Consider the following 26,035-nt stretch of genomic DNA (forward strand, 5'->3'; position numbering starts at 1 on the left):
TTTCCCTTCAGATTTCAGTTTAAATTATACCCATAGAAGACTTTCTTGACCCAATCTACAGTAGGTCTGCCCCCCTTATTTTTTCTTTTTTTAATAGCATTCTTCATTTTATTGGTTTTGTTTTGCATTTAGCATTCAGTACAGTTTATGGTTAAGTTTATTACCTCCCATCTCCCGATTAGGAGTCTGTGAGGGCAGTGTCCATCTCTGTTTTCCATGGAATCTCCAGAAACCAGCACAGCAGCTGGCACATAACAGGTGCTCATTTAGTATTTGCTGAGTGAATGATTTATTGGTGAAGGTTTTTGTTTAGAGAAGTAGCATCACTGGCTGTATATTTTAGGAAAATGACTTCTGTAGACGGTAGATTAGAGGTGAAGCATATTAGAAGACTTTCCAAGAAGTAGGGATGGCTCGACTCCAGTAGTGTGGATGGTAGTGGAAAGGATAGGCCAATGGAAATAGAATTAGTAGTTTTCTGGATCCCACCTAATAAATCCAGGCTGATTATTTATCTTGGAAAAGCATTTGTTCTTTTTCAAATTGAACCGTGAATAGGTTTTTTAAAAAGTAGCTCTCATCTTTTAATTTTTGTTTAGAACGATGAGAGGTGGAGGCAAGAAAGGAGATGCGAGAAATTGAAAGCTAAAGTGGAATAATTGCTCAACTAGTTGGTTGGAACTTATCAGCCATAAGCAGGGAAGAGATGGGGGTATAGAGATGTAACTTACAAAATGCATTTGAATTAAAACATCAGGTATGTTTTGAGGGAGAGTCTTGGAGCAAAGCCTGGGGTTTGGTTTGAGGGTAGAGTTGAGGAATGATTAGTGCTCAGGCAGGAAAAGCAAGTGGGTTTAAAAAGAAGGAGTTTGCATAATTTAGGTATGCTTTGCCTAGGAAATTGGCAGCCAGGTACATAAGAGCCATCATTTGCATTTTCCTGAGATGTTGCCCTTGTAACCAAGGAAGTAGAGGCCTACTTGTCACATCAGGCTAGACCAGAGTTTCTCAACCTTTTATTCACTGTCACTTCCTTAAATAAGGAGACTTTTTAGATACTCTTTTTTTCCTAATTCCACCTACCCCAATGAAATTTTAATGTCATAAATGTTTATCTGTTTATGTTGTATATGCATCTATGTGCTATATATATTTGTGTGCATGCTATATATATATATTATATATATATATAATATATATGTATAACAAATATAAGATTATTTTATTCCCAAGAGCCAATTCTTTCCCTCTTAGGAGTGAAGTTACCCATTGAGAATGCATGGGCCAGACTCTCAGCAGAACTTTCCTTTCTGGTACTTTTGCTTTCCCCAGAGTTGAGTATTAAATTTGGTTTTTTTTTTTGAGATCAAGGCAAAGATAATCAAAATTTTGTAATTTTATGCAGTATAGTGAGAAGCTGTGCTTCTTATGTGATTTGTTCTTATGTAATTCATAACTTTTAAGATGTATTCATTCAGCAATCATTAAAGATGTTTGCAATGTGCCAGATGCTGTACTGGGTTGCAAGATTTCAGAGATGCCTGAAATGTGGATGCTCACAGTCCAGTGGTTGAGATGACAAGCCATCACAATATTTATGAGGTTCTGTAATAGAGGTTTTTGGAGCATTTTAAGACTGGCATGAAGAGGAAAGAAATTAATTTTGCCTCCTCAAAATAGGGTGGTGTCACAGAAGAAAAAACTGACTTAAGGCTGGACTTGAAGAGTGAGTAGATTTTGATAGGAATTGAAGAAAGAGCAGGAAAAAGATGTGTAAAAGTAATGAAGGCCAAAAAGCACACAGTATATTCAATAAATGAGAGCTGAGTGTCCTATGAGAAATAAGGACTAATGAGACCAGGATATAAAGAAATTTGGGGCTACAGGAATCTTAAGGAAATATTCATTAGACCTGGGGATAGCTCCAGAGCTGTTCTTAAAGGATACACGGCTTGCCAGATAGGTAAGTGAAGCATGCCCACATGTGTGGAGCCTTGGGGAGAAAAGGAAGGTAGCATGGGCAGGAGATACAGAAAATAATGCTGGTAAAGAGTATTTTTCCTGAAAGACAGGTGGGACTCATTGAATAGTCTAATAAGGGGAGATTTAGGATCTGATTTTGTTTTGTAAAGATTATGTGGTTGGCTGTAGACAGACTGAAAGGGGGCATGATGAGAAGAGACTAGTAAGGTTATAAAAGTAATAGCAAGAAATGAGGAGGTTGGGATATTGCTTCGAAAAATAAGAATCCTATAAGGAAGCAAAATACTAGATTATATTATCTGAAATTGTAAATGTTTCTTTACATATTCACTGTTTCCAACTGTGTGAAATCATGCAGGAGTTCTTCCAATAATATGGGCTAATTAGGAGTTGCAAGTGACCCTCCTGCAAGAAATAACTGAAGTTTGGAAAAGATAATACTACTTAAGACTTTGCTGGTCTCACTGGAGATGGGATATCTCCAAGAATTCTCTTTTTTTTAGAAAACAAACCAACCCACCCTAAGCTGTGGGCAGAGTGACAGAGCAGACAGCAGGAATGGACTGTTGCCTGCAGTTAATTGCTGCCAGCAGCAGGTACTGAATCTGAGGGAGCCAGTGTGAAGCCTGGACTCTCAAGAGGCTGAAGCCCAAGATGGTAGTGGGTAGCAGATCCTCTTTGCAGCTTCTCCATTCTCAGTTTAGGCCCATAAAACTCTTACTCATCAGTATTTATTAATGACTTTATACTCCATGATAACCAAATAAAATCACTATGAGAGTGGGTAGACAATATAGTTATGCTTCCGAAGGACTGCAGAGAATGGACTTTCAGCTATACACCATAAAACTGCTGCTTGTATAGTGCTTAAAGAAATGAAGGATGTAGTCCCAAAGATCTCCAAGAGTCAACAAGAAATTGTTGGGAATGAACAAACAGATTGGTTTAAAAAAACAAAAAGAACTTCTAGAAATGAAATTTTTAAAATGGTAGGTCAGCAGATTAAACAGTTGAAGGCAGAATTAGTGCATTAGGAGATACATGTATCTGAAGAAATAATGCAATGCTGAGAGAAAAGGAGGTAGAAAACAGGAAATACATTAAGAGAAATGAAGCATAGGATAAGAAACTAATATGTGTCTGTAATACCTGCTGGGAATCAAGTTAGGTTCAATTAAACATTATCTAGAGACTACCATAGGTCATAACAGGCACTAGTTTACCTAGAAGGAACACAGCTTGCCTACAAGGCAGCATCAACTTTTGAAGCAGTTGAACTCAGCTGCAGGAAGATAAAATGCACACTTGAGTGGGTGTGGGAGTCCAAGCTTAAGGTCTTCTGCCCTGAAGGAGCCAGTGTTTCTGTAACCTTTCCACGTAAGTATAGCTGCCAGAGTCCTGCAAGGGACATGCCAGTTATAAGAATTGGTGAACTCAAACCAGACCATGGTGTCCCCATCAGATATTTATTGCTTATTGAAAGTTCTCCTCAGTCCAGATACAGTTGGCCAATCAAGGAATTGTTCGTATCCTAAGTAGTGTTGCCTGGCAGTAAAGTTGACATTTTACCCTTTTTGGCTTCCAGAGAAACTGAGCTAGAGTTAACTGAAAGAGTCTTGTGTAAGAATGAAAAGTTTTATTAAATTTCTGCATAGTTTTTAATAAGAGTCTTCAGAAAAAATAGAGAAAATGAAGGAGAAACAACATTTAAAGATATATTTGGATTTTACAGAAATGGTGAAAAATAGATTTGCAGAATCGCTTCTGGGGAAGCAAAACACATTCCAAGCAGAATAAAGAAGAAGAAATTCATACCTACTCACATTATAATTAAACTGCAAAACACCAAAAATGGATAAACAATGGAATGGGCACACAGAATATTATACAGCAGTGAAAATGACAACTTTAGGTATAAACAATACCATAGATAAATCTTGGAAATGTAATTTTGAATGGAAAAAAGATGTGTATCACTTTATAGTGTTTAAAAATAAGCAAAACTTGGGGTGCCTGGGAGGCTCTGTCACTTAAGCATCCAACTCTTGATTTTAGCTTAGGTCATGATCTCAGGGTGGTGAGATCAAGCCCCAAGTCAGGCTCCATGCTCAGTGGGGAGTGTGCTTAAGATTCTCTTTGCTCCTCTGCTCACGTGTGCTCTTTCTCTCTCTCTCTCAAATAAATTTTTAAAAATAAGCAAAACTAGACATTAGATTATTTTGAAGCATAATCTAATTGGAATAAAAACTTAAGAAAAAGTGATAAAGAGAATTTAATATAATGGTTACCTCTTGGGGAAGAGCCAGGATTAGGGAATGAGGAAGGAACAGAGGTAAATACAGGTTGCTAATGTTCTAGTTATTGAGTTAGGTGATGAACTTATAATTTTTATTATTATACTTGATAACTAATCTGTATTAATATAGTTTTTTCTGTGCTTTTTATATTTAAGATAATGATGCATAGGTAACTAAGACATTCTAAACAGTTTGGCAAGTCACTTGAGATAAAGGAACATTTTATTTTATTTATTTTTTTAAAGATGCAGAGTCTTTATTTTTTTTTTAATTTTTATTTATTTATGATAATCACACAGAGAAAGAGAGAAAGAGGCAGAGACACAGGCAGAGGGAGAAGCAGGCTCCATGCACTGGGAGCCCGACGTGGGATTCGATCCCGGGTCTCCAGGATTGCGCCCTGGGCCAAGGCAGGCGCTAAACCGCTGCGCCACCCAGGGATCCCGATAAAGGAACATTTTAATTTCTGCTCTTTACATTTAGAAAATACTGGCACAGTGTTATCTGGGATGAGAATCCCTTTTTTAGGATGGAGGGTTAAACTCTTCTCAAGTGGTTTTCATGTTTGACTTTTCTGACCTATTTAGAAGATATTTTAGTTTCAGGATTTATCAGTTAAACATTCCTTTTAGAATCTGTATTTGGAACATACAGGTTTTCTTAAAGCCATCTAAATAGTGAAAATTTTCTGGTAATTGTGCTACTTTTGTTTTACTAGTTCCAGTGCACTTTTCCAGCACATCACTGCATTATTTGAATGCAGTATGGCAGCTATTATCACCTTACTTGTGAGTGATCCAGTTGGTGTTCTGTATATCCGTTCATGTCGAGTACTAATGCTTTCTGATTGGTATACGATGCTTTACAATCCAAGTCCCGACTACGTTACCACAGTGCACTGTACTCATGAAGCTGTCTACCCACTGTAAGTATTTATATAGACTGAAGATCATTTAAAAAATTATAATTATAAATTTATTCATTTCAACAGATTATTGAAAATGGCTTCTAGGCACTGGGGGAGATAGAAATGATTTTCTTCTCTTTAGGGAAGAGAATAGAAATGCATCTTAGTGTAATACAAGTGAAAGTACTTTTGTGTTGGTGTTGAAGTATGTATAAGCATTTCTAAAATAAGCAATATCTGTTTTCTTTAAAAGAGAGTTTTAAGGAAAACCTTTATGATATGCAACAGAGAAGCAATATCTGACATAGATGAAAGAGTGTGGGCTTTGGAGCTAAAAACAGGCTTGAGTTTGAATCCGGAGCCACTGTGGTGATGTGATCATGTTAAGAGCTTGTAACCTCTGTTTTCCCATTGGTAAAAATGGAAATAATGGTACCTCATAAGGTGATTTTGAGGATTAAATAAGTCTGCACATATCAGACACCATGTGCAGTGCCTTACATACAAGATAGTAGCTGGCATTATTATTAGAGTTAATGTTTTTTTGTTTTTGCTTTTTTCCAAAGCAAATGTTTATAATTTTCACGAGAATGTTTTGTTTTAAAAATATTAAATCCATAAGACTCTATGTAATGTGCCAGACTACTTTATTTTTAGAATTTCTCTTCATGTTCATTTTGATGTTTTTCTTGGTAAAGGTGTAATATGAGAGTTTCCCATAGTTGTAGCAAGAAAATAGTCCTTTTTCTGCAGGTTCTTAAGAGTACTAAGTGGGAAAAACACCTGCAATGTAAAAAGTTCCAGATACAGAGATATGAGCATCTTTCCACCTGCCTACTATTAAGCCCTGTAAATTACTTATTTCCTGTATATATGCTGTCTCTCTTTATATATACATATAATTTACATATAATACTGTATATAAAAGACCAGTAAAGTGTTCTCATTTGGTTTCAGAGTTTCAATTTTTCTCATCTTGTATATTATCCAGGGGACTGCCAACTTAACCTCGTTCTATTTAAAGAACTGAATAAGGAAATCAGATATTATATATAACCATCTTATTTAAGACAAAATCAGACTTATTTATTGCTGGTCACATAGATAGTGTTTTTTATACTATCTATAAAGCATATAGTAGGAGAGTCAGCAAATTCTAAGAACAGATGGCAAATAGGTGCCCTCGACCCTCATTCTGTGGCCATACAGCCACATCCTCATACAACTTCATTGATCAGAATTTGAATTAAGTAGATATTTTTTTTTCTCAGTAGCTTTACCAACAGTCACTGTGCAGTGGCCTGTCTGCTTTATTAATCATACAAATTAATATTGGTTTTATACATATTATTTACTTTACATAGCCATTTAATTGTAACTAGATGGCTAGACTGTGCCTAAACTTTTCAGAAAGCAGCAGGACTACCCAGAATGCCTGGCTGGCTTAGTTGGAAGATCTCAGGATTGAGATCTTGGGGTTGTGAGTTCAAGCCCCAGGTTGGGCATAGAGATTACTAAAAACAAACAAACAAAAAAACAAAACTTAAAAAGAAAAAAAGCTGCAGGACTACCAAAAGTTATAGAAATTTTTTTCTTTTTTGGGTCAACAGAAAGTAATGGCACAAAATTACCAGGAGCCTTTGGAACACTATTACACTGATTATTTTCTCCATTGATATATAGCCTTGTTCCTTACAGACTGAAAAATACCGGGATACTTTACTGATAATTGTAGTTTTGAGGGGAACTTAGATGAGACATGGAACAGCGTGCAAATTTCTATTATTAGAAACTTACTTTAAAAAATGTTTACATTACTAAAACTTTGAGTTAGTAGGTTGACTTAATATACGTTTTAAACCTTTTTTAGCATCTATGATTTTAAATTGATCAGTAATAGATATTTTAAAACATAATTTCAATGTTATGATTCCTTGACTTATTTTACAGGTACACTATTGTATTTATCTATTATGCATTCTGCTTGGTATTGATGATGCTACTCCGACCCCTTCTGGTAAAGAAGATTGCCTGTGGGTTAGGAAAGTCTGATCGATTTAAAAGTATTTATGCTGCACTTTACTTCTTCCCAATTTTAACTGTGCTTCAGGCAGTTGGTGGAGGCCTTTTATGTAAGTTTGATGGGTCAAGTCAATGAAATATATTTGTATATGTGATAAACAGTATATTCTCTATACCTTTGAATCTTTTCTTTAAATTGTTTTTTTAATCCTTGAAAATATTTTTGCTAAAACATAATCAGTCTTATAAAAACAATAAAAAATGTGCTTCTTGGGATGGAATAGTCTCAAGTTAGTCAAAGCTGATTTCTATTTAGAGAATACTTTGTATCTGAAGCTTATAAACTAAGTAGGAATATTTAAAAAACCTGAGTATGAATTAAAAAGCAAGAACTTGTTTTTGCTTGTAATATATGGAAGTTACTGTTGATGATATGTACTAAAATTTATTATTAAGTTATGTCCTCAATTTTTGAGTGCCTTTATTAAAGCCATTTAGATACAGTAAAAGAATCCTCAGTATATTCTTTATTTCAATGTAGCCATTCATTTATTCAACTATTTAGACTGAATATGACTCAAAAGAAGAATAGGAAAAAGTTGGTGTTAAAGGCTGACATACTAGTAGGAAAGCTATGAGTAGCTGAGACGATGTAGTATAGTACTTATTTGAATATGTGACATTGAATATTGCAGGGATGTTAGATGCCATCTACGTGGAGCCTACCAAGGTACAGAGGGCAAGTCTTCTGGTCTAAAGGGGCTAGGCAAGACTGGCATTATTTTGTAGCTTGGTAATGAATTTGGCTCTAGAGGAGGATGGCACTGTGAAGGTGAGGCCAAGGGAAGAAGAAATTGGAGACTAGTCAGAAGTCTGTTATCCCTTATATTCTAGTTTACAGATGTATTGTTTCAGTTGGCCTGCATAATACTTGAAAATGTATATCTCCTTCTAGCTCCTATCATTTCCTGTTGTCTTAGATTTGGTCCACTTCTATTATTTACCTGCCTGGCTGGCCTCTGTGGGTATGTGAGGTTGCTATTCTTGTTCTAGGGAATAGAGACCCACCCTTTAAGGATTTTAGGCAGAAGACTGGCATGCATTTTAGAAAGAAAATTCATAGCAGTGTAGAAGATGGATTGGCAGGGGAAGAGGACCTGGGGGATCAGTTAAGAGGTTATTGCAGCTAGCCAAGACTGACTGGCCTAAAGCAGAGAAGCACTGGGAATGGAGAGTATTTTGAAGATCAGTTAACTAGGTAACTGACTAAACATAGGGGTGAGGGAATAGGAGAATAGAGTAGCTTTCTGACTTAGTAACTACTGAATAGAGCAACAGAAGCAAATATTTAAAAAAGCAAATAAAATAGGTTGATGAGAAGTTATTAGGAAGAGGTCTGTGACAAGTTCTACCTGCTTGGAATTTGGAAACCAGTTTTTAAGTGTGATCTGCATCTGAACCACTAGGGGAATGAACATGCAGATTCTCAGGCTTTATCCCCTAGGCCTAGTTGCTCAAAATCTCAAATTTTAAAACCTTGTAACAGCCATGCCTGAGTGCAAGACCTAAGTGCTTCCATGAACCCAAGACCACCCTCTACTCCCCACAAGTTTGGGCCTTTTTAGAAACTTCTTTCTCTTTTTAACTTAGATGGCTTTTTACTACTCAGTCTTAGATTTGTAGCATTAGCAACATTATTTATAAATTAAATAGGATTTTTTTTTGTGTGTGTGTGTGTGTGGTTGGTTTAGGACCTAATTACAGTCTATGAAATAAAAGGTTTTAAATGTCAAACAAGGCATTTAGTTATTTACTTAGTAAGTTGGAATTGAGCCTGTATAGATAAGTTAGAGTTTCTACATTCTGAATTAACATTTGAAATTGTTCCAAATGGGTTCCACTGCAATGTAGAATGATTAGTGGTTTCATAAATTGAAGTTGTTTTAAAATAATTATATGAAAAGTAATTCAAGATTTTATTCTGAATGTGTTTGTTTGCTTTAGTGTGCTATAAATTGAAAACATTTTAAAAGAAAGTATTTTATAAGAAAAAATTTTGCTTGAAGTAGAAAAATCTAGAATTTTCTTTTTAAAGATTTTATTTATTTATTCATGAGAGATACAGAGATACAGAGAGGCAGAGACACAGGCAGAGGGAGAAGCAGGCTCCATGCAGGGAGCCTGATGTGGGACTCGATCCCAGTACTCCGGGATCACACGCTGAGCTGAAGGCAGACGCTCAACCACTGAGCCACCCAGGCATCCCAAAATATCTAGAAGAATGATCCATTTATCCCTTGAGGTTACTGATATAGCAGCTTTTCTTTCTTTTTTTTTTTTTTAATTTTTATTTATTTATGATAGTCACAGAGAGAGAGAGGCAGAGACACAGGCAGAGGGAGAAGCAGGCTCCATGCACCGGGAGCCCGATGTGGGATTCGATCCCGGGTCTCCAGGATCGCGCCCTGGGCCAAAGGCAGGCGCCAAACCGCTGCGCCACCCAGGGATCCCTATAGCAGCTTTTCTAAAGAGTAATTAAAACCATATAGCTTTTTTCAACCAACATCCCCCATTTGGACCATAAAACAAAATTATTTGCATAATTACTTTCTCAATCCTCCCAAGTTTGGTACATACTAGTATTGTAGATGCATAGACAGAAACTAATCGTTACATTCAATGGATGCCTTAAGGTAGGGGTCTTCAAAACTGGGCCAAGGATAGTTTTACACTTTTTAAACAGTAGAAAAAAATAAGGGGATCTTATCCAGGATAGTTTCAACATTCCTCTGCACTTTTCTTATTCCCACACTGAGTTGTGTTGCCCTTATCAAAAGGGCTATTTTTATCTGAAGTATGGGTTTCTTACAGAGTCTGAGTTGACCATTATCTTTTTATTTTGGTTAAAAAAAAAAAATGGAGAGAGGGTACTCTGAGAGAGAGTAGTAATTCTTAATGTGTGAAAATTATATGAAATTTGGAATTTATTGCTCCTAGAGTTTTATTGGAACATAGCCACACCCATTCATTTGTGTATTGTCTGGCTGTTTCCCACTGCAATGGGGACTTGGGTTATTGAGACAGACTGTATGGCCCGCAAAGCCAAAAATATTTACTATCTGGTCCTTTACAGAAAGTTTCCTGACCCCTGCCTTAGGGCATTAGGGCTTAAGTCTCACATAGGACTGGTTGAGAAAGTTTTCAACTATTGAGAGAATTTTAAAAACTGTCTGAATTATTTTGATGGTTTATTCAGAAAATTTAATTTTCAATATAATACCGATTTATTTTTCAGATTATGCCTTCCCATACATTATATTAGTATTATCTTTGGTTACTCTGGCTGTGTACATGTCGGCTTCTGAAATAGAGGTAGGAAATCTTTTTTCCTTTGTTAAAGGTGTGTGTTTGTTTTTAATAAATTTAGCAATTGAATAGGAGAATCTACCTATGATATGATATGGTACAACTGATTGTTTTAGTAATCCTTAGCTAATTGATGGCACTCAGTAGCTTTTAGCATGTTAGTTAAGTTTATAAAATGTTGTATTTGCTAGGGAAATTAGTGCAGTAGCAGGCTTAAGTACTTAAGTATCTAGTATGTTGGAGAAAAAAAATCTTTTTACATAATTTACTCACATAGAAAATGTTTAATTATTGAAATGTTGAACGTTACTACTTTGAAGGAAACATGAACCGCTTTATGGTATATAGAACTAATTTTACACTTTATTTTACAATGGCAACACTGACAGTCATCAGTAGTTAAATACATTTTATGGCCTTCTATATTTTGTTCCCAATTTTATTTTCTTGATTATGGATGTTTACTTTTGCATTCTAATATTTCGGTGACTTGGAAATAATATTATAGTCATACTAGTTTTGATACTGTTCCTGTTTCAAGATCTCCATTTTGTCCAGCTTAGTATTTTATTGAAGGCCACTGTTAGAAAGAACTCTGAGTTATACCTTTAATTTGAAAGGAATAAAAATGTTGCTTGCTAATCTAGGCACAGTCTTCAGCTGCATATTGCAGTTGATAAGATGTGTGCTTTCTCATTCTTTCATAAAAAAGTTCAGCCCAAAGAAGGAAGTTGTCACCTATTTTGGAGTCATTGCTGTTGCTCCTTTTTCTATTGCATTAATGAAAGAGTGAAAGGGAATGACTTTCAGGTAGAATAGTAGTAGAGGAACCAAGCAGAATGTTTTTGTGGTGATTCAGATCTTTTCATTTGTGTACTATCTCCATTTCTCCTGTGTAATCTTTAGTTAACAATACAATATGTTCAAAGAAGATAAGCAGATTCATTTTGTCACCTTTGTCCATTCTAAGGAAAAACTTGAGGGAGGGAATGATTGGATATTTCAATAAAATGAAGTTCTTGAATTTTTATTACCTATAACTACTATGGATAGTTAAATTAGCCTGAAACTTAGATCTTTGCTCCAGGAATCTCTTCCATATGAAATGTTCGTGTACTTCAATTAGCACTCTATAAAGAATCAGAATAGGGACCTGAATCAGGAAATTTAGTTCTGGTGAGTTGATGAGTCATTTAATAAGAGAGAGTTAGTAACCTCCTGCAAATTACATTTTAGTGTGTTTATTAGCGCCTTTATTTTAATTTTTTTTTAAAAAGATTTTATTTATTCATTCATGAGAGGCAGAGAGAGAGGCAGAGATACAGGCAGAGGGAGAAGCAGGCTCCACACAGGGAGCCCGATGTGGGACTCGACCCCGGGACTCCAGAACCACACCCTGGGCTGAAGGCAGGCGCTAAACCGCTGAGCCACCCAGGGATTCCCTGTTAGCACCTTTAGATACTACTTTTGTAATAACTTGAAGTCTCCTGGGATCCCTGGGTGGCGCAGCGGTTTGGCGCCTGCCTTTGGCCCAGGGCGGGATCCTGGAGACCCGGGATCGAATCCCACATCGGGCTCCCGGTGCATGGAGCCTGCTTCTCCCTCTGCCTGTGTCTCTGCCTCTCTCTCTCTGTGACTATCATAAATAAAAAAAAAAAAAAAAAAAGTCTCCTATTTCTACATATCACAGAGCTGTTTAAAAATTAAAAGGAAATGTCATTTCTGCTCCCTTCTAATTATCCAGGCAGCAGACCCCAAGGATACTAGAAACTAAGGAAGTTGAGTTTATGTACCTACTTCCCACCTATAAGACTCAGCTGCAGTGGATCAGGGCAGGAAGGAGGCCCATCATGTAGAGTTCCCTTCTAGTTCATATCTCAGAAGAAACTATAGTGTTTCCAAGGTTGAATGGTGTTGTGGACTAGAATTTAGAGACATGGCCTCCTGTTTTGGTGCTGCCGCTGAGTGCCTATATGGTTGTTGAAAGCCTCAGTTTCCTCATCTGTAAAATGTAATGAGTGATTTCTTAGGTCCTTTTTAGGTCAAACATGGTGTGATGCTGAGGTTATTGCGTGGAAACAGTACATTTTATTTTCATTGAAGTATTAACCTAGAGTGTTATATTAGCTTTAGGTGTACAATATAATCATTCAACAATTCTATACATTATTCAGTGCTCATCATGATATGTGTCCTCTTAATCCCCTAATCCCCTTTATTTCACCTCCCCTCTGGTAACCACCAGTTCTCTGTATTTCAGTCTTTTTTCTTTTCTTTTTTTTTTTTGTTGATGTTTTTGTCCCATTTTATCCCTTGTCTCTTAAATTCCACATGGGTGAAATCATATGGTATTTATCTTTCTCTGACTGACTTCACTTAGCATTGTACCTCTAGGTCCATCCATGTTGTTGCAAATGGCAAGATCTCATCCTTTTTTATGGCTAAGTAGTATTCCATTGTTTATATGTATGTACCACACCTTTATCCATTCATCTGTCCATGGACACTTGGGTTCCTTCCATATCTTGGCTATGTAAATAATACTTCAGTAAACATGGGAGTGCATTTATCTTTTCAGATTAATTTTTTTGAGGAACCTCCATGCTGTTTTCCATTATGGCTGCACCATTTGGCATTCCCAGTGCACGAGGGTCATTTTTTCCCACATCTTTGGCAACATGTGTTTCTTGTGTTCTTGATTTTAGCCACTCTGACAGACATAAGATGACATCTCATTGTGCTTTTGATTTGCATTTCCCTTGTGATTAGTGATATTGACCATCTTTTCCTGTGTTTCTTGGGCATCTCTATGTCTTTGGGACAATTGTCCAGGTCCTCTGCCCATTTTTTTTTTTTTAATTTTTATTTATTTATGATAGTCACAGAGAGAGAGAGAGAGAGGCAGAGACATAGGCAGAGGGAGAAGCAGGCTCCATGCACCGGGAGCCTGATGTGGGATTCGATCCCGGGTCTCCAGGATCGCGCCCCGGGCCAAAGGCAAGCGCCAAACCACTGCGCCACCCAGGGATCCCCCTCTGCCCATTTTTAATCAGATTGTTTCTTGCGTGTTGAGTTGTAGAAGTTATAGGATACATACCCATATTAGCGTCTTATCAGATGTATCACTTGCAGATATCTTCTCTGCTTCTTTAGTTTGCCTTTTTTGTTGATGGTTTCCTTCACTATGTAACAGCTTTTTATTTTGGTGTAGTCTCAGTACTTTGTTTTTGCTTCTGTTTCCCTTGCCTGAGGAGACAGATCTAGCCAATGTCCAATTACTGCCTATTTTGTTCTAGGAATTTTATGGTTTCTGGTATCACATTTAGGTCTTAGTCCATTTTGAGTTTGTTTTTGTGTCTGGGGTAAGAAAATGGTCCAGTTTTGTTCTTTCACATGTAGGTGTGCAATTTTCACAGCACTATTTATTGAAGAGACTCTCTTTCCTCGTTTTATTTACTCTTGCCTCCCTTGTCCTAGATTAATTTACTATATATGCTTGGGTTTATGTCAGCGCTTTCTATTCTGTTCCATTGATTCATGTGTCTCTTTCTGTGCTAGTACCATACTGTTTTGATTATTACAGCTTTTATAGAGTATCTTGAAATCTGGGATTGTCATTAAATCCAGCTTCGTTTTTCTTCCTCAGTATTGCTTTGGCTCTTTAGGGGTTTTTTTGTGATTCCAAAGAAAATACTGATTATTTGTTCTAGTTCTATAAAAAATGTTGCTCTTTTGATAGGGATTGCATTAAATCATGGAATTTCCATTTGTGTCACCTACAGTTTCTTTCATCAGTGTTTTATTATTTTCAGAGTACAGGTCTTTTACTTCCTTAAGTTTATTCCTAGAGGTTTTATTATTTTTGTACAATGTAAGTGGGATTTTAAAAATCTTTCTCATTCTGCTACTTTGTTATTAGTGTATAGAAATTCAACAGATTTCTGTTCATTAATTTTGTATCCTGCAACTTCATTGAATTCATTTATCGGTTTTAGTAGTTTTTTGGTGGAGTCTAGGGTTTTCTATATATAGTATCATGTTATCTGCAAATAGTAGAAGTTTTACTTCTTCCTTACCAATTCGGATGTCTTTCCTTTTTTATTTTTTATTTTTTTTGTTTTTTGTTTTTTGTTTTTCATTGCTGTGGCTAGAACTTCTAATACTCTGTTGAATAAAAGTGGTAAGAGTGGACCTCCTTGTCTTGTTCCTGATCTGAGAGGAAAAGCTTTTGGTTTTTCACCATTTAGTAAGATGTTAGATGTAGGGTTTTCATATGCGGCCCTTACTATGTTGACGTACCTTCCTTCTAGATCTACTTTGTTGAGAGATTTTATCACAGATGGATGTGCTTTGTCAGGTGCCTTTTGTGCATCTGTTGAGAAGGTGCTATGGTTTTTTTTTCTTTTCTCTCATCAGTGTGATTTATCATTTTGATTGATTCACCATTACAACCTAGAATAAAACCCACTTGATTGTGGAGAATAATTTTTTTTAGTGTATTGTTCCATTTGGTTTACCAATATTTTGTTGGGAATTTTACATCTGTGTTCATCAGAGATATTGGTCTATAGTTTTCTTTTTTTGTGGTGTCTATCTGGTTTTGGTATCAGGGTGATGCTGACCTCACAAAATAAATTTGGAGACTTTTCTTCCTTTTACATTTTTTTTTGTTTGAATAGTTTGAAAAGAATGGATATTCTTTATTTATTTATTTTAAAAGATTTTACTTTTTATTCATGAGAGACACAGATTGAGAGAGAGGGGCAGAGACACAAGCAGAGGGAGAAGCAGGCTCCATGCAGGGAGCCCGACGTGGGACTCACTCCCCGGTCTCCAGGATCAGGCCCTGGGCTGAAGGCGGTGCTAAACCGCCAAGCTCAATTCTTTAAATGTTTGGTATAATTCACCTTTGATGCCATCTGGTCTTGGACTTTATTTTGTTACAAGTGTTCTTCCTGATTCACTTTGGAGAGGCTATATGCTTCTAGGAATGTATCCATTTCTTTAAGGTTGTCCAATTTATTACCATATAGTTTTTCATAATTTTTTAAAGTCCTATTTCTGTGGTATCCGTTATTTCTCCTCCTTTTCTAGTTTTATTTATTTGCAACCTCTTTTTTCTTGATGAGTCTAGCTAAAGCTTTATCAATGTTGTTTATCTTCAAAGAGCCAGCTCCTGATCTGTTTTTTTTTTTTTTTTTTTGTCTCTATTTACTTCTCTCATCTTTATTATTTTGTTCTTTCTACTGGCTTTGGGCTTTTGTTCTTTTTCTAACTCCTTTAAGGGTAAGGCTAAGTTGTTTGAGGGGTTTGTTTTTTGAGGTAGGTCTCTATTGCTATAATCTTCCCTCTTAGGACAGCTTTTGCTGCATCCCAAAGATACTGGACCGTTGTGGTTTTCATCTGTTTCATGTATTTTTTTTATTTCCTTATTTCCTTTGATGTCTTGGTTGACCCATTAATCATTTAGTAAAACATATTATTTAGCCTACATATATTTATGTTCTTTCTAGACTTCTTGTAATTTCTAGTTTCATACCATTGTAGTTGGAAAAAAGGCATGATATAGTTTGTTGAGACTTGTTTTGTGCCCTAACATGTGATCCGTTCTGGAGAGGATCCCATGTACACTTAAAAAGAATATGTAATCCTGTTTTTGGATGGAATGTTCTCAATATATCTTTTAGGTCCATCTGGTCTGATATGTCATTCACAGCCATTGTTTCTTGTTGATTAACCTGGATAATGTATACACTGATGTAAGTGGAGTATATAAGTCCCCAGCTATTATTGTATTACTGTCAGTCTCTTCCTGTCTGTTAATAGTTGCTTTATGTATTTAGGTACCCTCTTTTTGGGTGCATAGGTATTTATAATTGTTCTATCCTCTTTTTGGATTGTTCCCTTTTTAATTCAGTAATATCCTTTTTGTCCCTTGGTACCTACTATCTTTGTTTTAAAGTCTATTCTGTCAAATAATTTAAGTATTGCTAACCTAGCTTTCTTTTAACTTCTATTTGCATGATGTTTTTCAGTTCCTTCACTTTCAATCTTGCATGTATATCTAGGTCTAAAGGAAGTCTAAAGCAGCACTTAGAGGTTTTTTTTTTTTTCTTTTATCCACTCAGCACCCTATGTCCTTTGTAGCGTTTAGTCCATTTATACTCAGAGTAATTATTGATAGGTATGTACTTATTGCTATTCTGTTAACTTGTTTTACTATTGTTTTTGTAGTTCTCTGCTCCTTCTCTTCCCTTGTGGTTTAATGGCTTTAGCATTACACTTGGATTCCTTTCTATTTATGTATGTATTATAGGTTTTGATTTGTGGTTACCATATTCATTTATAACTTCTAACATGTATAGCAGTCTATATTAAGTTATGGGTCACTTTAGTTTGAACCCATCCTAAAAGCACTAAATTTTTACCCCCCAACCATGTTTTATGTATATGATGTCATACTTTACCTCCTTTTTTGAGTCCCTTAACAGATTTTTATAGATATTGATTTTACCGCTTTTGTGCTTTAATCTCTATACTGGTTTTATATGTGATTAATCTTTTGTTATATGTTTATATTGTGACATTTTTTCCTTTCATAATCTTTATTACAGAGTTTTTTCCCCAAAGAATTCTCTTTAATGTTTTCTTGTAAGGCTGGTTTAGTGGTTATGAACTCCTTTAACTTTGTCACGGAAACCCTTTATTTCTCCTTCAATTCTGAATACAACAGACTATTCTTTTATAGGTTTTTTTTTTCTTTAAGCATTTTGAATATATCATGCCACTTCCTTTAGGCCTGCAGGGTTTTTGCTGAAAAATCACCTGGTAGGTTTCTGAGGTTTCCTTTATGCATAATTGCTTTCTTTTCTCTTGCTGCTTATAAAATCTCTATCACTACTTTGCCATTTTAATTTTTATGTGCCGTGGATTAATTTTATTAGGTGCTGTCAGTGCTCTTGCATCTGGAAGTCTGTTTTCTTCCTTAGATTGGGGAAGTTTCAGCTTTTATTTCTTCAAATAAATTTTCTGCCCCTTTTCTCTCTCCTCCTTCTGGGATCCCTATAATGTGAATATTATTATACTTGATGGTGTCACTGAGTTCCCTTACCCTATTTTCATTTTTTATTATATTTTTTTGTTTGCTGTTCAGCTTGGCTGCTTTCTATTACATCAGTCTTCCAGATCACTGATCCTTTATTGATTTTTCTCTAGTGTAATTTTCATTTCAGTTATTGAGTTCCTCCTCTCTGACTGGTTCTATTTTATATATTGAAGGTTTCACTGAGATCCTCTGCTTATTTATGACCATTACTTTATCAGGCATGTTGCTTATCTGTGTTTCATATGGCTCTTTTGCTGTGGTTTTATCCTGTTCTTTCATTTGGGACTTATTCTTCTGTCTCCTTGTCTCTGTTAGAAAAGTCAGCTACATCTCCTGATCTTGAAGGTAGTGGCCTTTTGAGGAAAAGGTGCTGTGGTGCAACGTCCTCCATTCCCCCAGAATCAGGTGCTTCATGGATGTTTCCTATGTGGGATACATGGACCCTGCTGTAGTGGCTCTACTGTGTTGGCCTTCAGTCCAGTCAGCTGCAATGGCCTACTTCATCTGCTCAGGGCACACCAGGCAGGATTTGGTCCCTGTTCTGTGAAGGTGCCAGTCTGGGGCCACTGAAGGCCTGTAGTTGGGCAGATCGGCAGTCAGACCAGACTCCTGCCCCTATTCTGTTGCGGCTGCAGTTATAACAGTCTCCAGGGCACTACTCTCCTTTCCCTGTTCCCTAAGAGGTTTTTGCTTTTTGGTGGGGCTAGCATATTCTGGTCCCCAAGCTGTTGCAACTACAGTGGCAGTGAGTAGTGGGATTCTTTTTCTGCACTTTCAGTTATAAGGTTTGGCTGTTGGGATTGCAGACACGCTGGCGTATGTGATTGTCTTTCTGGGGCAAGAGCCACTTTGGAGTGGTGCCATCTCTCCTGGGGTTGTTTGCAGTGTGTTGGGGCAGGAGCCACTTTGGAGGGACATCTGCTGAGTGAATCCGCAAGAGAACGTGGGTTGGGCATGGTGCTAGCAAGTGAGGTAGAACATGTTCTTCTGGTCCTGCAAGTAGGGGAGTGGGGAGAAACGGTTGTGCCAGCTCTTTTAGTCTTGGAGAGTTTCCTAAAGATCCCTGCCCCGCCCTTGCACATTATGAGATTAGTAAATCTCCTTCACATATACATCTGGTGACTTTCAAACTGGTATTTCTGTGCTGTATCTCTGCTGGGTTGTTATGCTGGCTCTTTATTTAAATTCTAGTTAGTTAACCTATAGTGTAATATTATTTTCAGGAGTAGAATTTAGTGGTTCATCACTTACCTATTATATGCTGGCTCTTTATTTTATTTTTTAATAATAAATTTATTTTTTATTGGTGTTCAATTTACCAACATACAGAATAACACCCAGTGCTCATCCCGTCAAGTGCCCCCCTCAGTGCCCGTCACCCATTCACCCCCACCCTTTCCATCACCCCTAGTTCGTTTCCCAGAGTTAGGAGTCTTTATGTTCTGTCTCCCTTTCTGATATTTCCCACACATTTCTTCTCCCTTCCCTTATATTCCCTTTCACTATTATTTATATTCCCCAAATGAATGAGAACATACAATGCTTGTCCTTCTCCGATTGACTTACTGCATTCAGCATAATACCTTCCAGTTCCATCCATGTTGAAGCAAAGGGTGGGTATTTGTCGTTTCTAATGGCTGAGTAATATTCCATTGTATACATAGACCACATCTTCTTTATCCATTCATCTTTCGATGGACACCGAGGCTCCTTCCACAGTTTGGCTATTGTGGACATTGCTGCTAGAAACATCGGGGTGCAGGTGTCCCAGCGTTTCATTGCATCTGAATCTTTGGGGGTAAAACCCCAACAGTGCAATTGCTGGGTCGTAGGGCAGGTCTATTTTTAACTCTTTGAGGACCCTCCACACAGTTTTCCAGAGTGGCTGCACCAGTTCACATTCCCACCAACAGTGTAAGAGGGTTCCCTTTTCTCCGCATCCTCTCCAACATTTGTGGTTTCCTGCCTTGTTAATGTTCCCCATTCTCACTGGTGTGAGGTGGTATCTCATTGTGGTTTTGATTTGTATTTCCCTGATGGCAAGTGATGCAGATGCTGGCTCTTTAATGGCAGGGACTACTGAGTTTGTTACCTCCCAGCTCTCCTGGAGCTAAGTGCCACTGATGGTAAAAATACTTAAAGTAAGGCCCACGGTTTTCAAAGCCTGCTGTTACGGGTACTCATTCTCCTAGTGCTGGCCCCCTGGGCCTAGGGTTGCTGGTAGGGGTTCTGATCCTTTGGCTTCTTTTGGTGTCCCTCCTGTGTGTGGTTAGGCTCTCCCAGGGCTTTGTTCCTAACCATGTCCCACCCTTCTTACCCTTTTTGATGTGGCCTCCTCTCTACAATTAACTGTGGAAGGTCTGCTGCCAGTCTTTGAATCATTTTCAGAGTTGCACTGATGTGTCTGTTATCTCAGTGTGTATCCATAGACGAGGTGAGCTCAGGATCTTCCTATTCTGCCAATTTCCCAACAAATAATACATTTAAATTACAGTGCAACAAATTATGTAGCTTATTCAGCCTGATAATGTGTGTTTGTTTTCTTCCTTTAAAAAATTATACAGAACTGCTATGATCTTCTGGTGAGAAAGAAAAGACTTATTGTTCTCTTCAGCCACTGGTTACTTCATGCCTATGGAATAATATCCATTTCCAGAGTGGATAAACTCGAGCAAGATTTGCCGCTTTTGGCTTTGGTACCCACTCCAGCTCTTTTTTACTTGTTCACTGCGAAATTTACTGAGCCTTCACGGATACTCTCTGAAGGAGCCAATGGACACTGAATGTAAAATGCCAAAAACCTAAAAAGTGTTCTTAGTAAAAAAACATAAAATGCATTAATACTCTTCTGTTGTGTATGGAAGATTGTTTGTTTTCCGTTTTTGACTTAACAGACTTTCTGGATAGACTTGGAAAATACAAAATGCTGTAGTAGTCTATGACGTAGTATAATACACTTACACACTTTAGCACACCAGGACACTACAAGCATGTTAGGAAGTACTTGCTACCTGCAACAATTTAGTTATCCTTTAGAACAAAATCATGTTCCTCTATACCTAGACGAGTATAATCTGAAATCCTTAGCATCGGTCTAATTTTGCATGCCTCTTGTGTTTCAATTTGTTTTTCAAGTATAATGAATAAGAAGGACAAACATACCTGTGGGTCTGGTAGCAAACATGAAAAGGAAGTATGTTGTTTGTTATTTATTTTTACCAGTACAGTATTTTGATTATAAAAATAGAGTATAATTTATATAACAGGTTTTCTGTGTATAGGTAGTTTGGTTGAAGACCTCTTCTGATTATGGTTTCTGTTAAGAAAAACAATAAAATGCTTAACTACAAAAAAAAAATCTCAGATGTTCTGACATTTAATTGTGGAAATAATTCAGACTAAAAAGAGGAATATTTCTTTCCCAAGTGAATATAAATACATGGATTCACACATTCCCTTCCTTTTTGGTCTCCTTTTTGAAGGATATATACACGGTGCAATAATATTTTACTGATCCTAAAATTTTTCACATTGTGATGTCTCTGAATTAGGATGCATCTTACAATTGATGCCTTAACAGAATACAGAATATATAGAACGTATACTTTTCCTGTGGTTATTGATAGGTGTACTGTGAATTTTATGCTCTAAAGCCTTTAAGAGATTCAGGTGGAACCATGGAAGCAAAATAAGGTTTTTTTATTTTTTTTAACATTTATCCAACCATGTATATCCATTTGTATTTAGAAGGTTATTTACTGATTCTGCTATTGGGTGGGGATTATGCAATTTTGTTAAACAGGACATCCATAGATCATTGCAAAATATGAAGAAAGTGTACTCACTTGTTCTGTAGTTTTGTTTGTGCCTTTTGAATTCACAGCAGTTATAGCCTTGAAGTTATTTTGTTAGTTTTTTTACATTCACCCACTGGGGGATGGACTTTTTTGATAGGAATGTGTTTCTTCTTTTCTGTAGGAATAAAAACATAAAAATGCTATGTATCTCACTCAAGTTTGGATGGTTATTAGTGTGCATTAAAATTCTAAATTTCCCAAAGGATCCTCAACTGGACAATTGTATAATCGGAGACTTGGTTGTGGGAAGGGACTGTAGAGAGCCATATATCTGATTACCAACACCATCTGTCCCTCTACATTTGGAGCCATTTTAACAATTATCTTCTCTGATCTCCTAGCAGAGAAATATGTATGCAAAAGGAAAAATCATGCAATTATTAAAATTCCTCAAATGCAAAGATTTCAGGAATACTTAGATATCTGCATTATTAATTTGCTTTAAGAACAAGACCAGAACAATTCATAGCAACTGTGGTTGCTAATGTTACTAAATAATATGCTAAAATATGGTCATTAAAAAAATAAATCACCCTTGTCCCAGTTCAGCTTTGTTCAGTTTTGACTTGTAAGGCATTACAGACTCTCACTGCTACAGTGCATGGTAATTATTTTGCTAACAAGTGCTAGATAGGTCATTTAAAGGTCAAATATTTTGATTAATTTGGGTCAGTTGATAAATTTAATTACATTGTTATGTATTTGTCTAAAACTGTTGGTTTGCAAGATTTGGCTGCACATTGGATCCCACTGGAGAGAGGTCTAAAAACATGCCCCACCCATAGAGACTCAGAACTGGTCCCGCAGGCTTAGCGGGAGGATTTTTAAAACCTCTTCTAGGTGATGCTAATGCTTGAGAAATAGGGCCTAAGTCCTTCCTAGTTCAGGTTTTAGTTTTTTCAAAAGACATTTTGACAATTTTTTGGCAAATGATTTTTTAAAATTATTTCTTAAATTTTGATTCTGCTTTAATAATGTTTCTTTTCCAGAATTAAATGATCAAAATATAACCAACAGTGTATACAAATTTGATACTTCTAAAATATCCTTTGACTTAAACAGTCTTCTGTAGCACATATATCAAGTGAAAATGCTTGGTTAATATACAAATTATCCATAACCTGAGTTACAATACATGGTATAAAACTCGGGGACTTTTAGAATTTTAAGATAAAATTATTTTTAATACTTCTTAAAAAGTAATCTGTCACACACTAATAATTGTTTGCTTTTTTTTTTTTTTTTTTTTTTTTTTTTTTGCAAGAAGGACTGTTAAGGCAAAAAGTAAAGATCTTGGTTTTCAAGATGAAGTCTGACATTTGAAGTTCTAAGAAACCTATCCTCCCCATGTGCCAGTCGGTACCCCCAGAAGATACCCACTCAGCAGATAGCCATGCTATCGCTGTCCTTGGCCAGGGCATGTCTACTGCCCTTTCAAGGAAGACCTCTCTCTCTATTCCCAACACTTAAAAAGGTTTAGAGATGCCTCTCTTTACCTTCTCATAGCCACTTACTAAAAGGAATCCCTTGTATTTGAATCAACTCTTTGTTCTCACAATGTATGCACTTCGAGGCTCAGGGACTGGGTTTTATTCAACTTAGAACCTGCAGTATGTACTGTGGTGCCAGGCTCAAAAGTTGCTCCACTGTTACTGAAGCTAGCCCACTTTCCTTGTCAGAGTCTCTGAGCTGTATGGCTGCAGTGACAGAGTATGTCCAGAAGAGGGCTGTTGAGCTCAAGAGATCAAAGGCTTCTCTGGAAGTCCCCTCACCCAGAGAACATTCAACGGGGAAAATCCAAAAGCTAGATTACAGGTGGCTCAAAGCTGGTCAAGTAATCCAAGGAGCCAGCCAAGGTTGACTATTACCTCTCACAGGAGAATGCTAGATTTCAAGAGATCTGATGGCGTGCCTCATTTGGCTCTGATGCTCTATAACATAACTATCCATATTTTACAACCAGGGAAACTGGGGAGTAGAAGTTCAATAACATTATAAGCAGCGCCAAGATCTGAGCCCAGGTCCACCTACCTTCAAACCCTACACAGTGCCCATGCTCCAGGAGCAGAAATAATGTGGAGTGAGGGAAGCCAGAAACCTTCCTTGTGATCTCAGCTCCATTTCTCAGTCCTCCAGAGAGGCCTCTCCCCTTTTCCTTAACTAGGTCAAGTCTCTTTTTCTGTTAGGTTCTCTCATAGTTCTATGTTCCACCTGTAGAATCCCTATGACAAGGAATTTTACATAGCTTTGTGTAGTAACCAATTCTCCCAATGACAGCCTGAGGACTTCTCTGACCTACAGACTCTGTAAATGGCCCAGAATTCATAACATCATCAATGACCACTAACTTCCCTACTTTTTGAGCCCTCTAACTTTGGAGCCACCAAAGCCAAAGACACTTACTAATGGATCACAGAGGGAGTCCTGCTCCTGGTTAGCTGCCCACAACCTCCCATCAGAGCATACCTGAGGCCTTTCCTTTCACAGTAAACCTTTCCCATGCCCCCCCCCCCCCCCCCCCCCCCCCCCCCCCGCAGAAGCGAGTGATGGTGACGCTCCTGTCCTTGCCATACCAAGCTGTATGCCTCGGCTTGTTTGCACTTAGCTGGTCTTTATTTCCATACTGCAATTTTCTACTTTCCATATAGTTATCAATAAGACAGTCCTCAAAGTACGTGAAAAAGGAGGGATGTGGTGGGCCTAGCTTTTCGAGATCATCTATTTAGATCTGTTCCAACATAAAATTCCATCAGGGGCAGCCCCGGGTGGCTCAGCGGTTTAGCGCCGCCTTCAGTCCAGGGCCTGGTCCTGGAGACCCGGGATCGAGTCCCACATCAGGCTCCCTGCATGGAGCCTGCCTCTCCCTCTGCCTGTGTCTCTGCCTCTCCTCTCTCTGCCTCTCCTCTCTCTCTCTCTCTCTCTCTCTCATTCTGTGTCTATGAATAAATAAAATCTTTAAAAAAATCCATCAGGTTTCAGACAAAAATGGAAGACTCGCTCATGTGGAAAATAGCGCAATTGACAGTTTGAGTTGACAGTTGCTGGGGATAGCCTGACTTACCAAAGACAATTCTGCAGTGACCAGGGCTGTCCAGGGACTGACTATGCACTTACACATAATAAGTGTCACCAGGCTTGAGCAGGACCACAAAAACAGCTTTTTGGCTGATAAGAAAGTTTACTCACAAAAGTCTTCACTGGTCATGAAAACATTACTTCTTTTGTCAAGCAGTATTCTCAGAACATTGCTTTGACCAAATACTGGAATGTTTTCAGTCCTAACACTTTCAATTTCATTTCACATTCTACAACTCACCTTTAAAATTGATTATCTAATGGTGACATTCTTTACAATGAAAATTTAATAACCCTGCTAGGTTATATTATTTTCATTTATCACTCTGTCTCTCCTCTACACTTCATTCTCCCTTCCTTCTCAGCCTTTTCTACCTCCATCATCCCGTCTTCCCCAGGGATTCCTGGGTAGCTGCCCACAACCTGGGACCTCTGGGCTGTATCTGTGCAAGAACTGACGTCCTCTTCCCACTACAGCCAAAATCTGGATGGAATTCTGTGGCCCTCATGTCTAACATGACATTTAAGTAAAAATTGAGGATGAAGTTGATAACCCTCTGAAGAAACTGGACTGCTCATAAGGCAATCATGTCATAAAGGATGTGTTATATTACAGAAGCCCCAGAAGGCATCACTATCACTAGATTTTCAGAGAAGGCAATAGTACCTGGGGTTTTGTTGGTTGATTGGTTTAGAAGAGTGAGCATGTGCATGTGAGCAGTGGGGGTGTAGAGAGGGGAAAGGGAGAGTCCCAAGGAGGCTCCATGCCCAGTGTGGAGCTCCACAACCTGGAGACCACAACCTGAGCTGAAATGAGTCTGATGCCCAACTGACTGAGCCACCCAGGAATCCTAATAGTTCCTGTTTTTAGTACTAAACTAAGCTCAAGAAGAAAAGGTAAAATTATGTTCCAAAGCTTCTTTTAAGAAGATGAGGAGGTGCATAAAAGGCTTTAAAAAGACTTCTTTGGAAATGTGCAAAATAACAGTTTCAAAAAAACCACAAAGAAATTAAAATTTGGTTATTTAGGAAACTCATGTTGGTGGAAGGGAGAGTTGTCCAACACTGCTGCATTACCACATTCAACCCCACAAATGAGAATTAGTGTTTAGGTGAATGCAACATTAATTGAGGATGAATTATTAGAGATGATAAGGTTATTTGGTTAGCTTTTTTTAAAATGCTTTTTTGATATTACTGGTTACAGTAAAATAACAAGAGGTTCTTTGTTACTCAAAGCTTTTGAGATGTTACTTACTAGGGAGGTCCACTTTCAATTCCTGTTCCATAAGAGAATGCAGCTCTTCAAGATTCCCTTGTAGCCAAATGCTGATACGTTCAATGTTTTCATCTCTTTCATTTAGCTTCTCTGTTAGGTTTTTTATTTCTTGCAAAGTCTCACCACCACAGTTTACCAATTCCT

The 26,035-nt window shown here is 37.4% G+C and overlaps 2 protein-coding genes across 5 annotated transcripts in view; one reads left to right on the plus strand and one right to left on the minus strand.

Moving 5' to 3' along the window:
• JKAMP (JNK1/MAPK8 associated membrane protein) overlaps positions 1 to 21,689 on the plus strand; it is a 40,904-nt gene extending 19,215 nt beyond the window's left edge. For all 4 annotated transcript variants that reach the window (XM_072761668.1, XM_072761667.1, XM_026000596.2 and 1 more), the window contains exons 4-7: positions 4,999 to 5,205; positions 7,138 to 7,319; positions 10,505 to 10,581; positions 20,245 to 21,689. In XM_072761668.1, the coding sequence (XP_072617769.1) occupies positions 4,999 to 5,205; positions 7,138 to 7,319; positions 10,505 to 10,581; positions 20,245 to 20,463 (685 nt within the window). In that variant the 3' untranslated portion in view covers positions 20,464 to 21,689. The remainder of the gene's footprint in view (positions 1 to 4,998; positions 5,206 to 7,137; positions 7,320 to 10,504; positions 10,582 to 20,244) is intronic.
• CCDC175 (coiled-coil domain containing 175) overlaps positions 18,949 to 26,035 on the minus strand; it is a 69,527-nt gene continuing 62,440 nt past the window's right edge. The window contains exons 19-21 of the mRNA XM_072761666.1: positions 25,871 to 26,033; positions 21,526 to 21,652; positions 18,949 to 20,996 (exon numbers count right to left, since the gene is read on the minus strand). Of these exons, the coding sequence (XP_072617767.1) occupies positions 21,567 to 21,652; positions 25,871 to 26,033 (249 nt within the window). The 3' untranslated portion in view covers positions 18,949 to 20,996; positions 21,526 to 21,566. The remainder of the gene's footprint in view (positions 20,997 to 21,525; positions 21,653 to 25,870; positions 26,034 to 26,035) is intronic.

Source organism: Vulpes vulpes, chromosome 6, assembly GCF_048418805.1.
Source record: "Vulpes vulpes isolate BD-2025 chromosome 6, VulVul3, whole genome shotgun sequence".
Lineage (NCBI taxonomy): Eukaryota > Metazoa > Chordata > Mammalia > Carnivora > Canidae > Vulpes > Vulpes vulpes.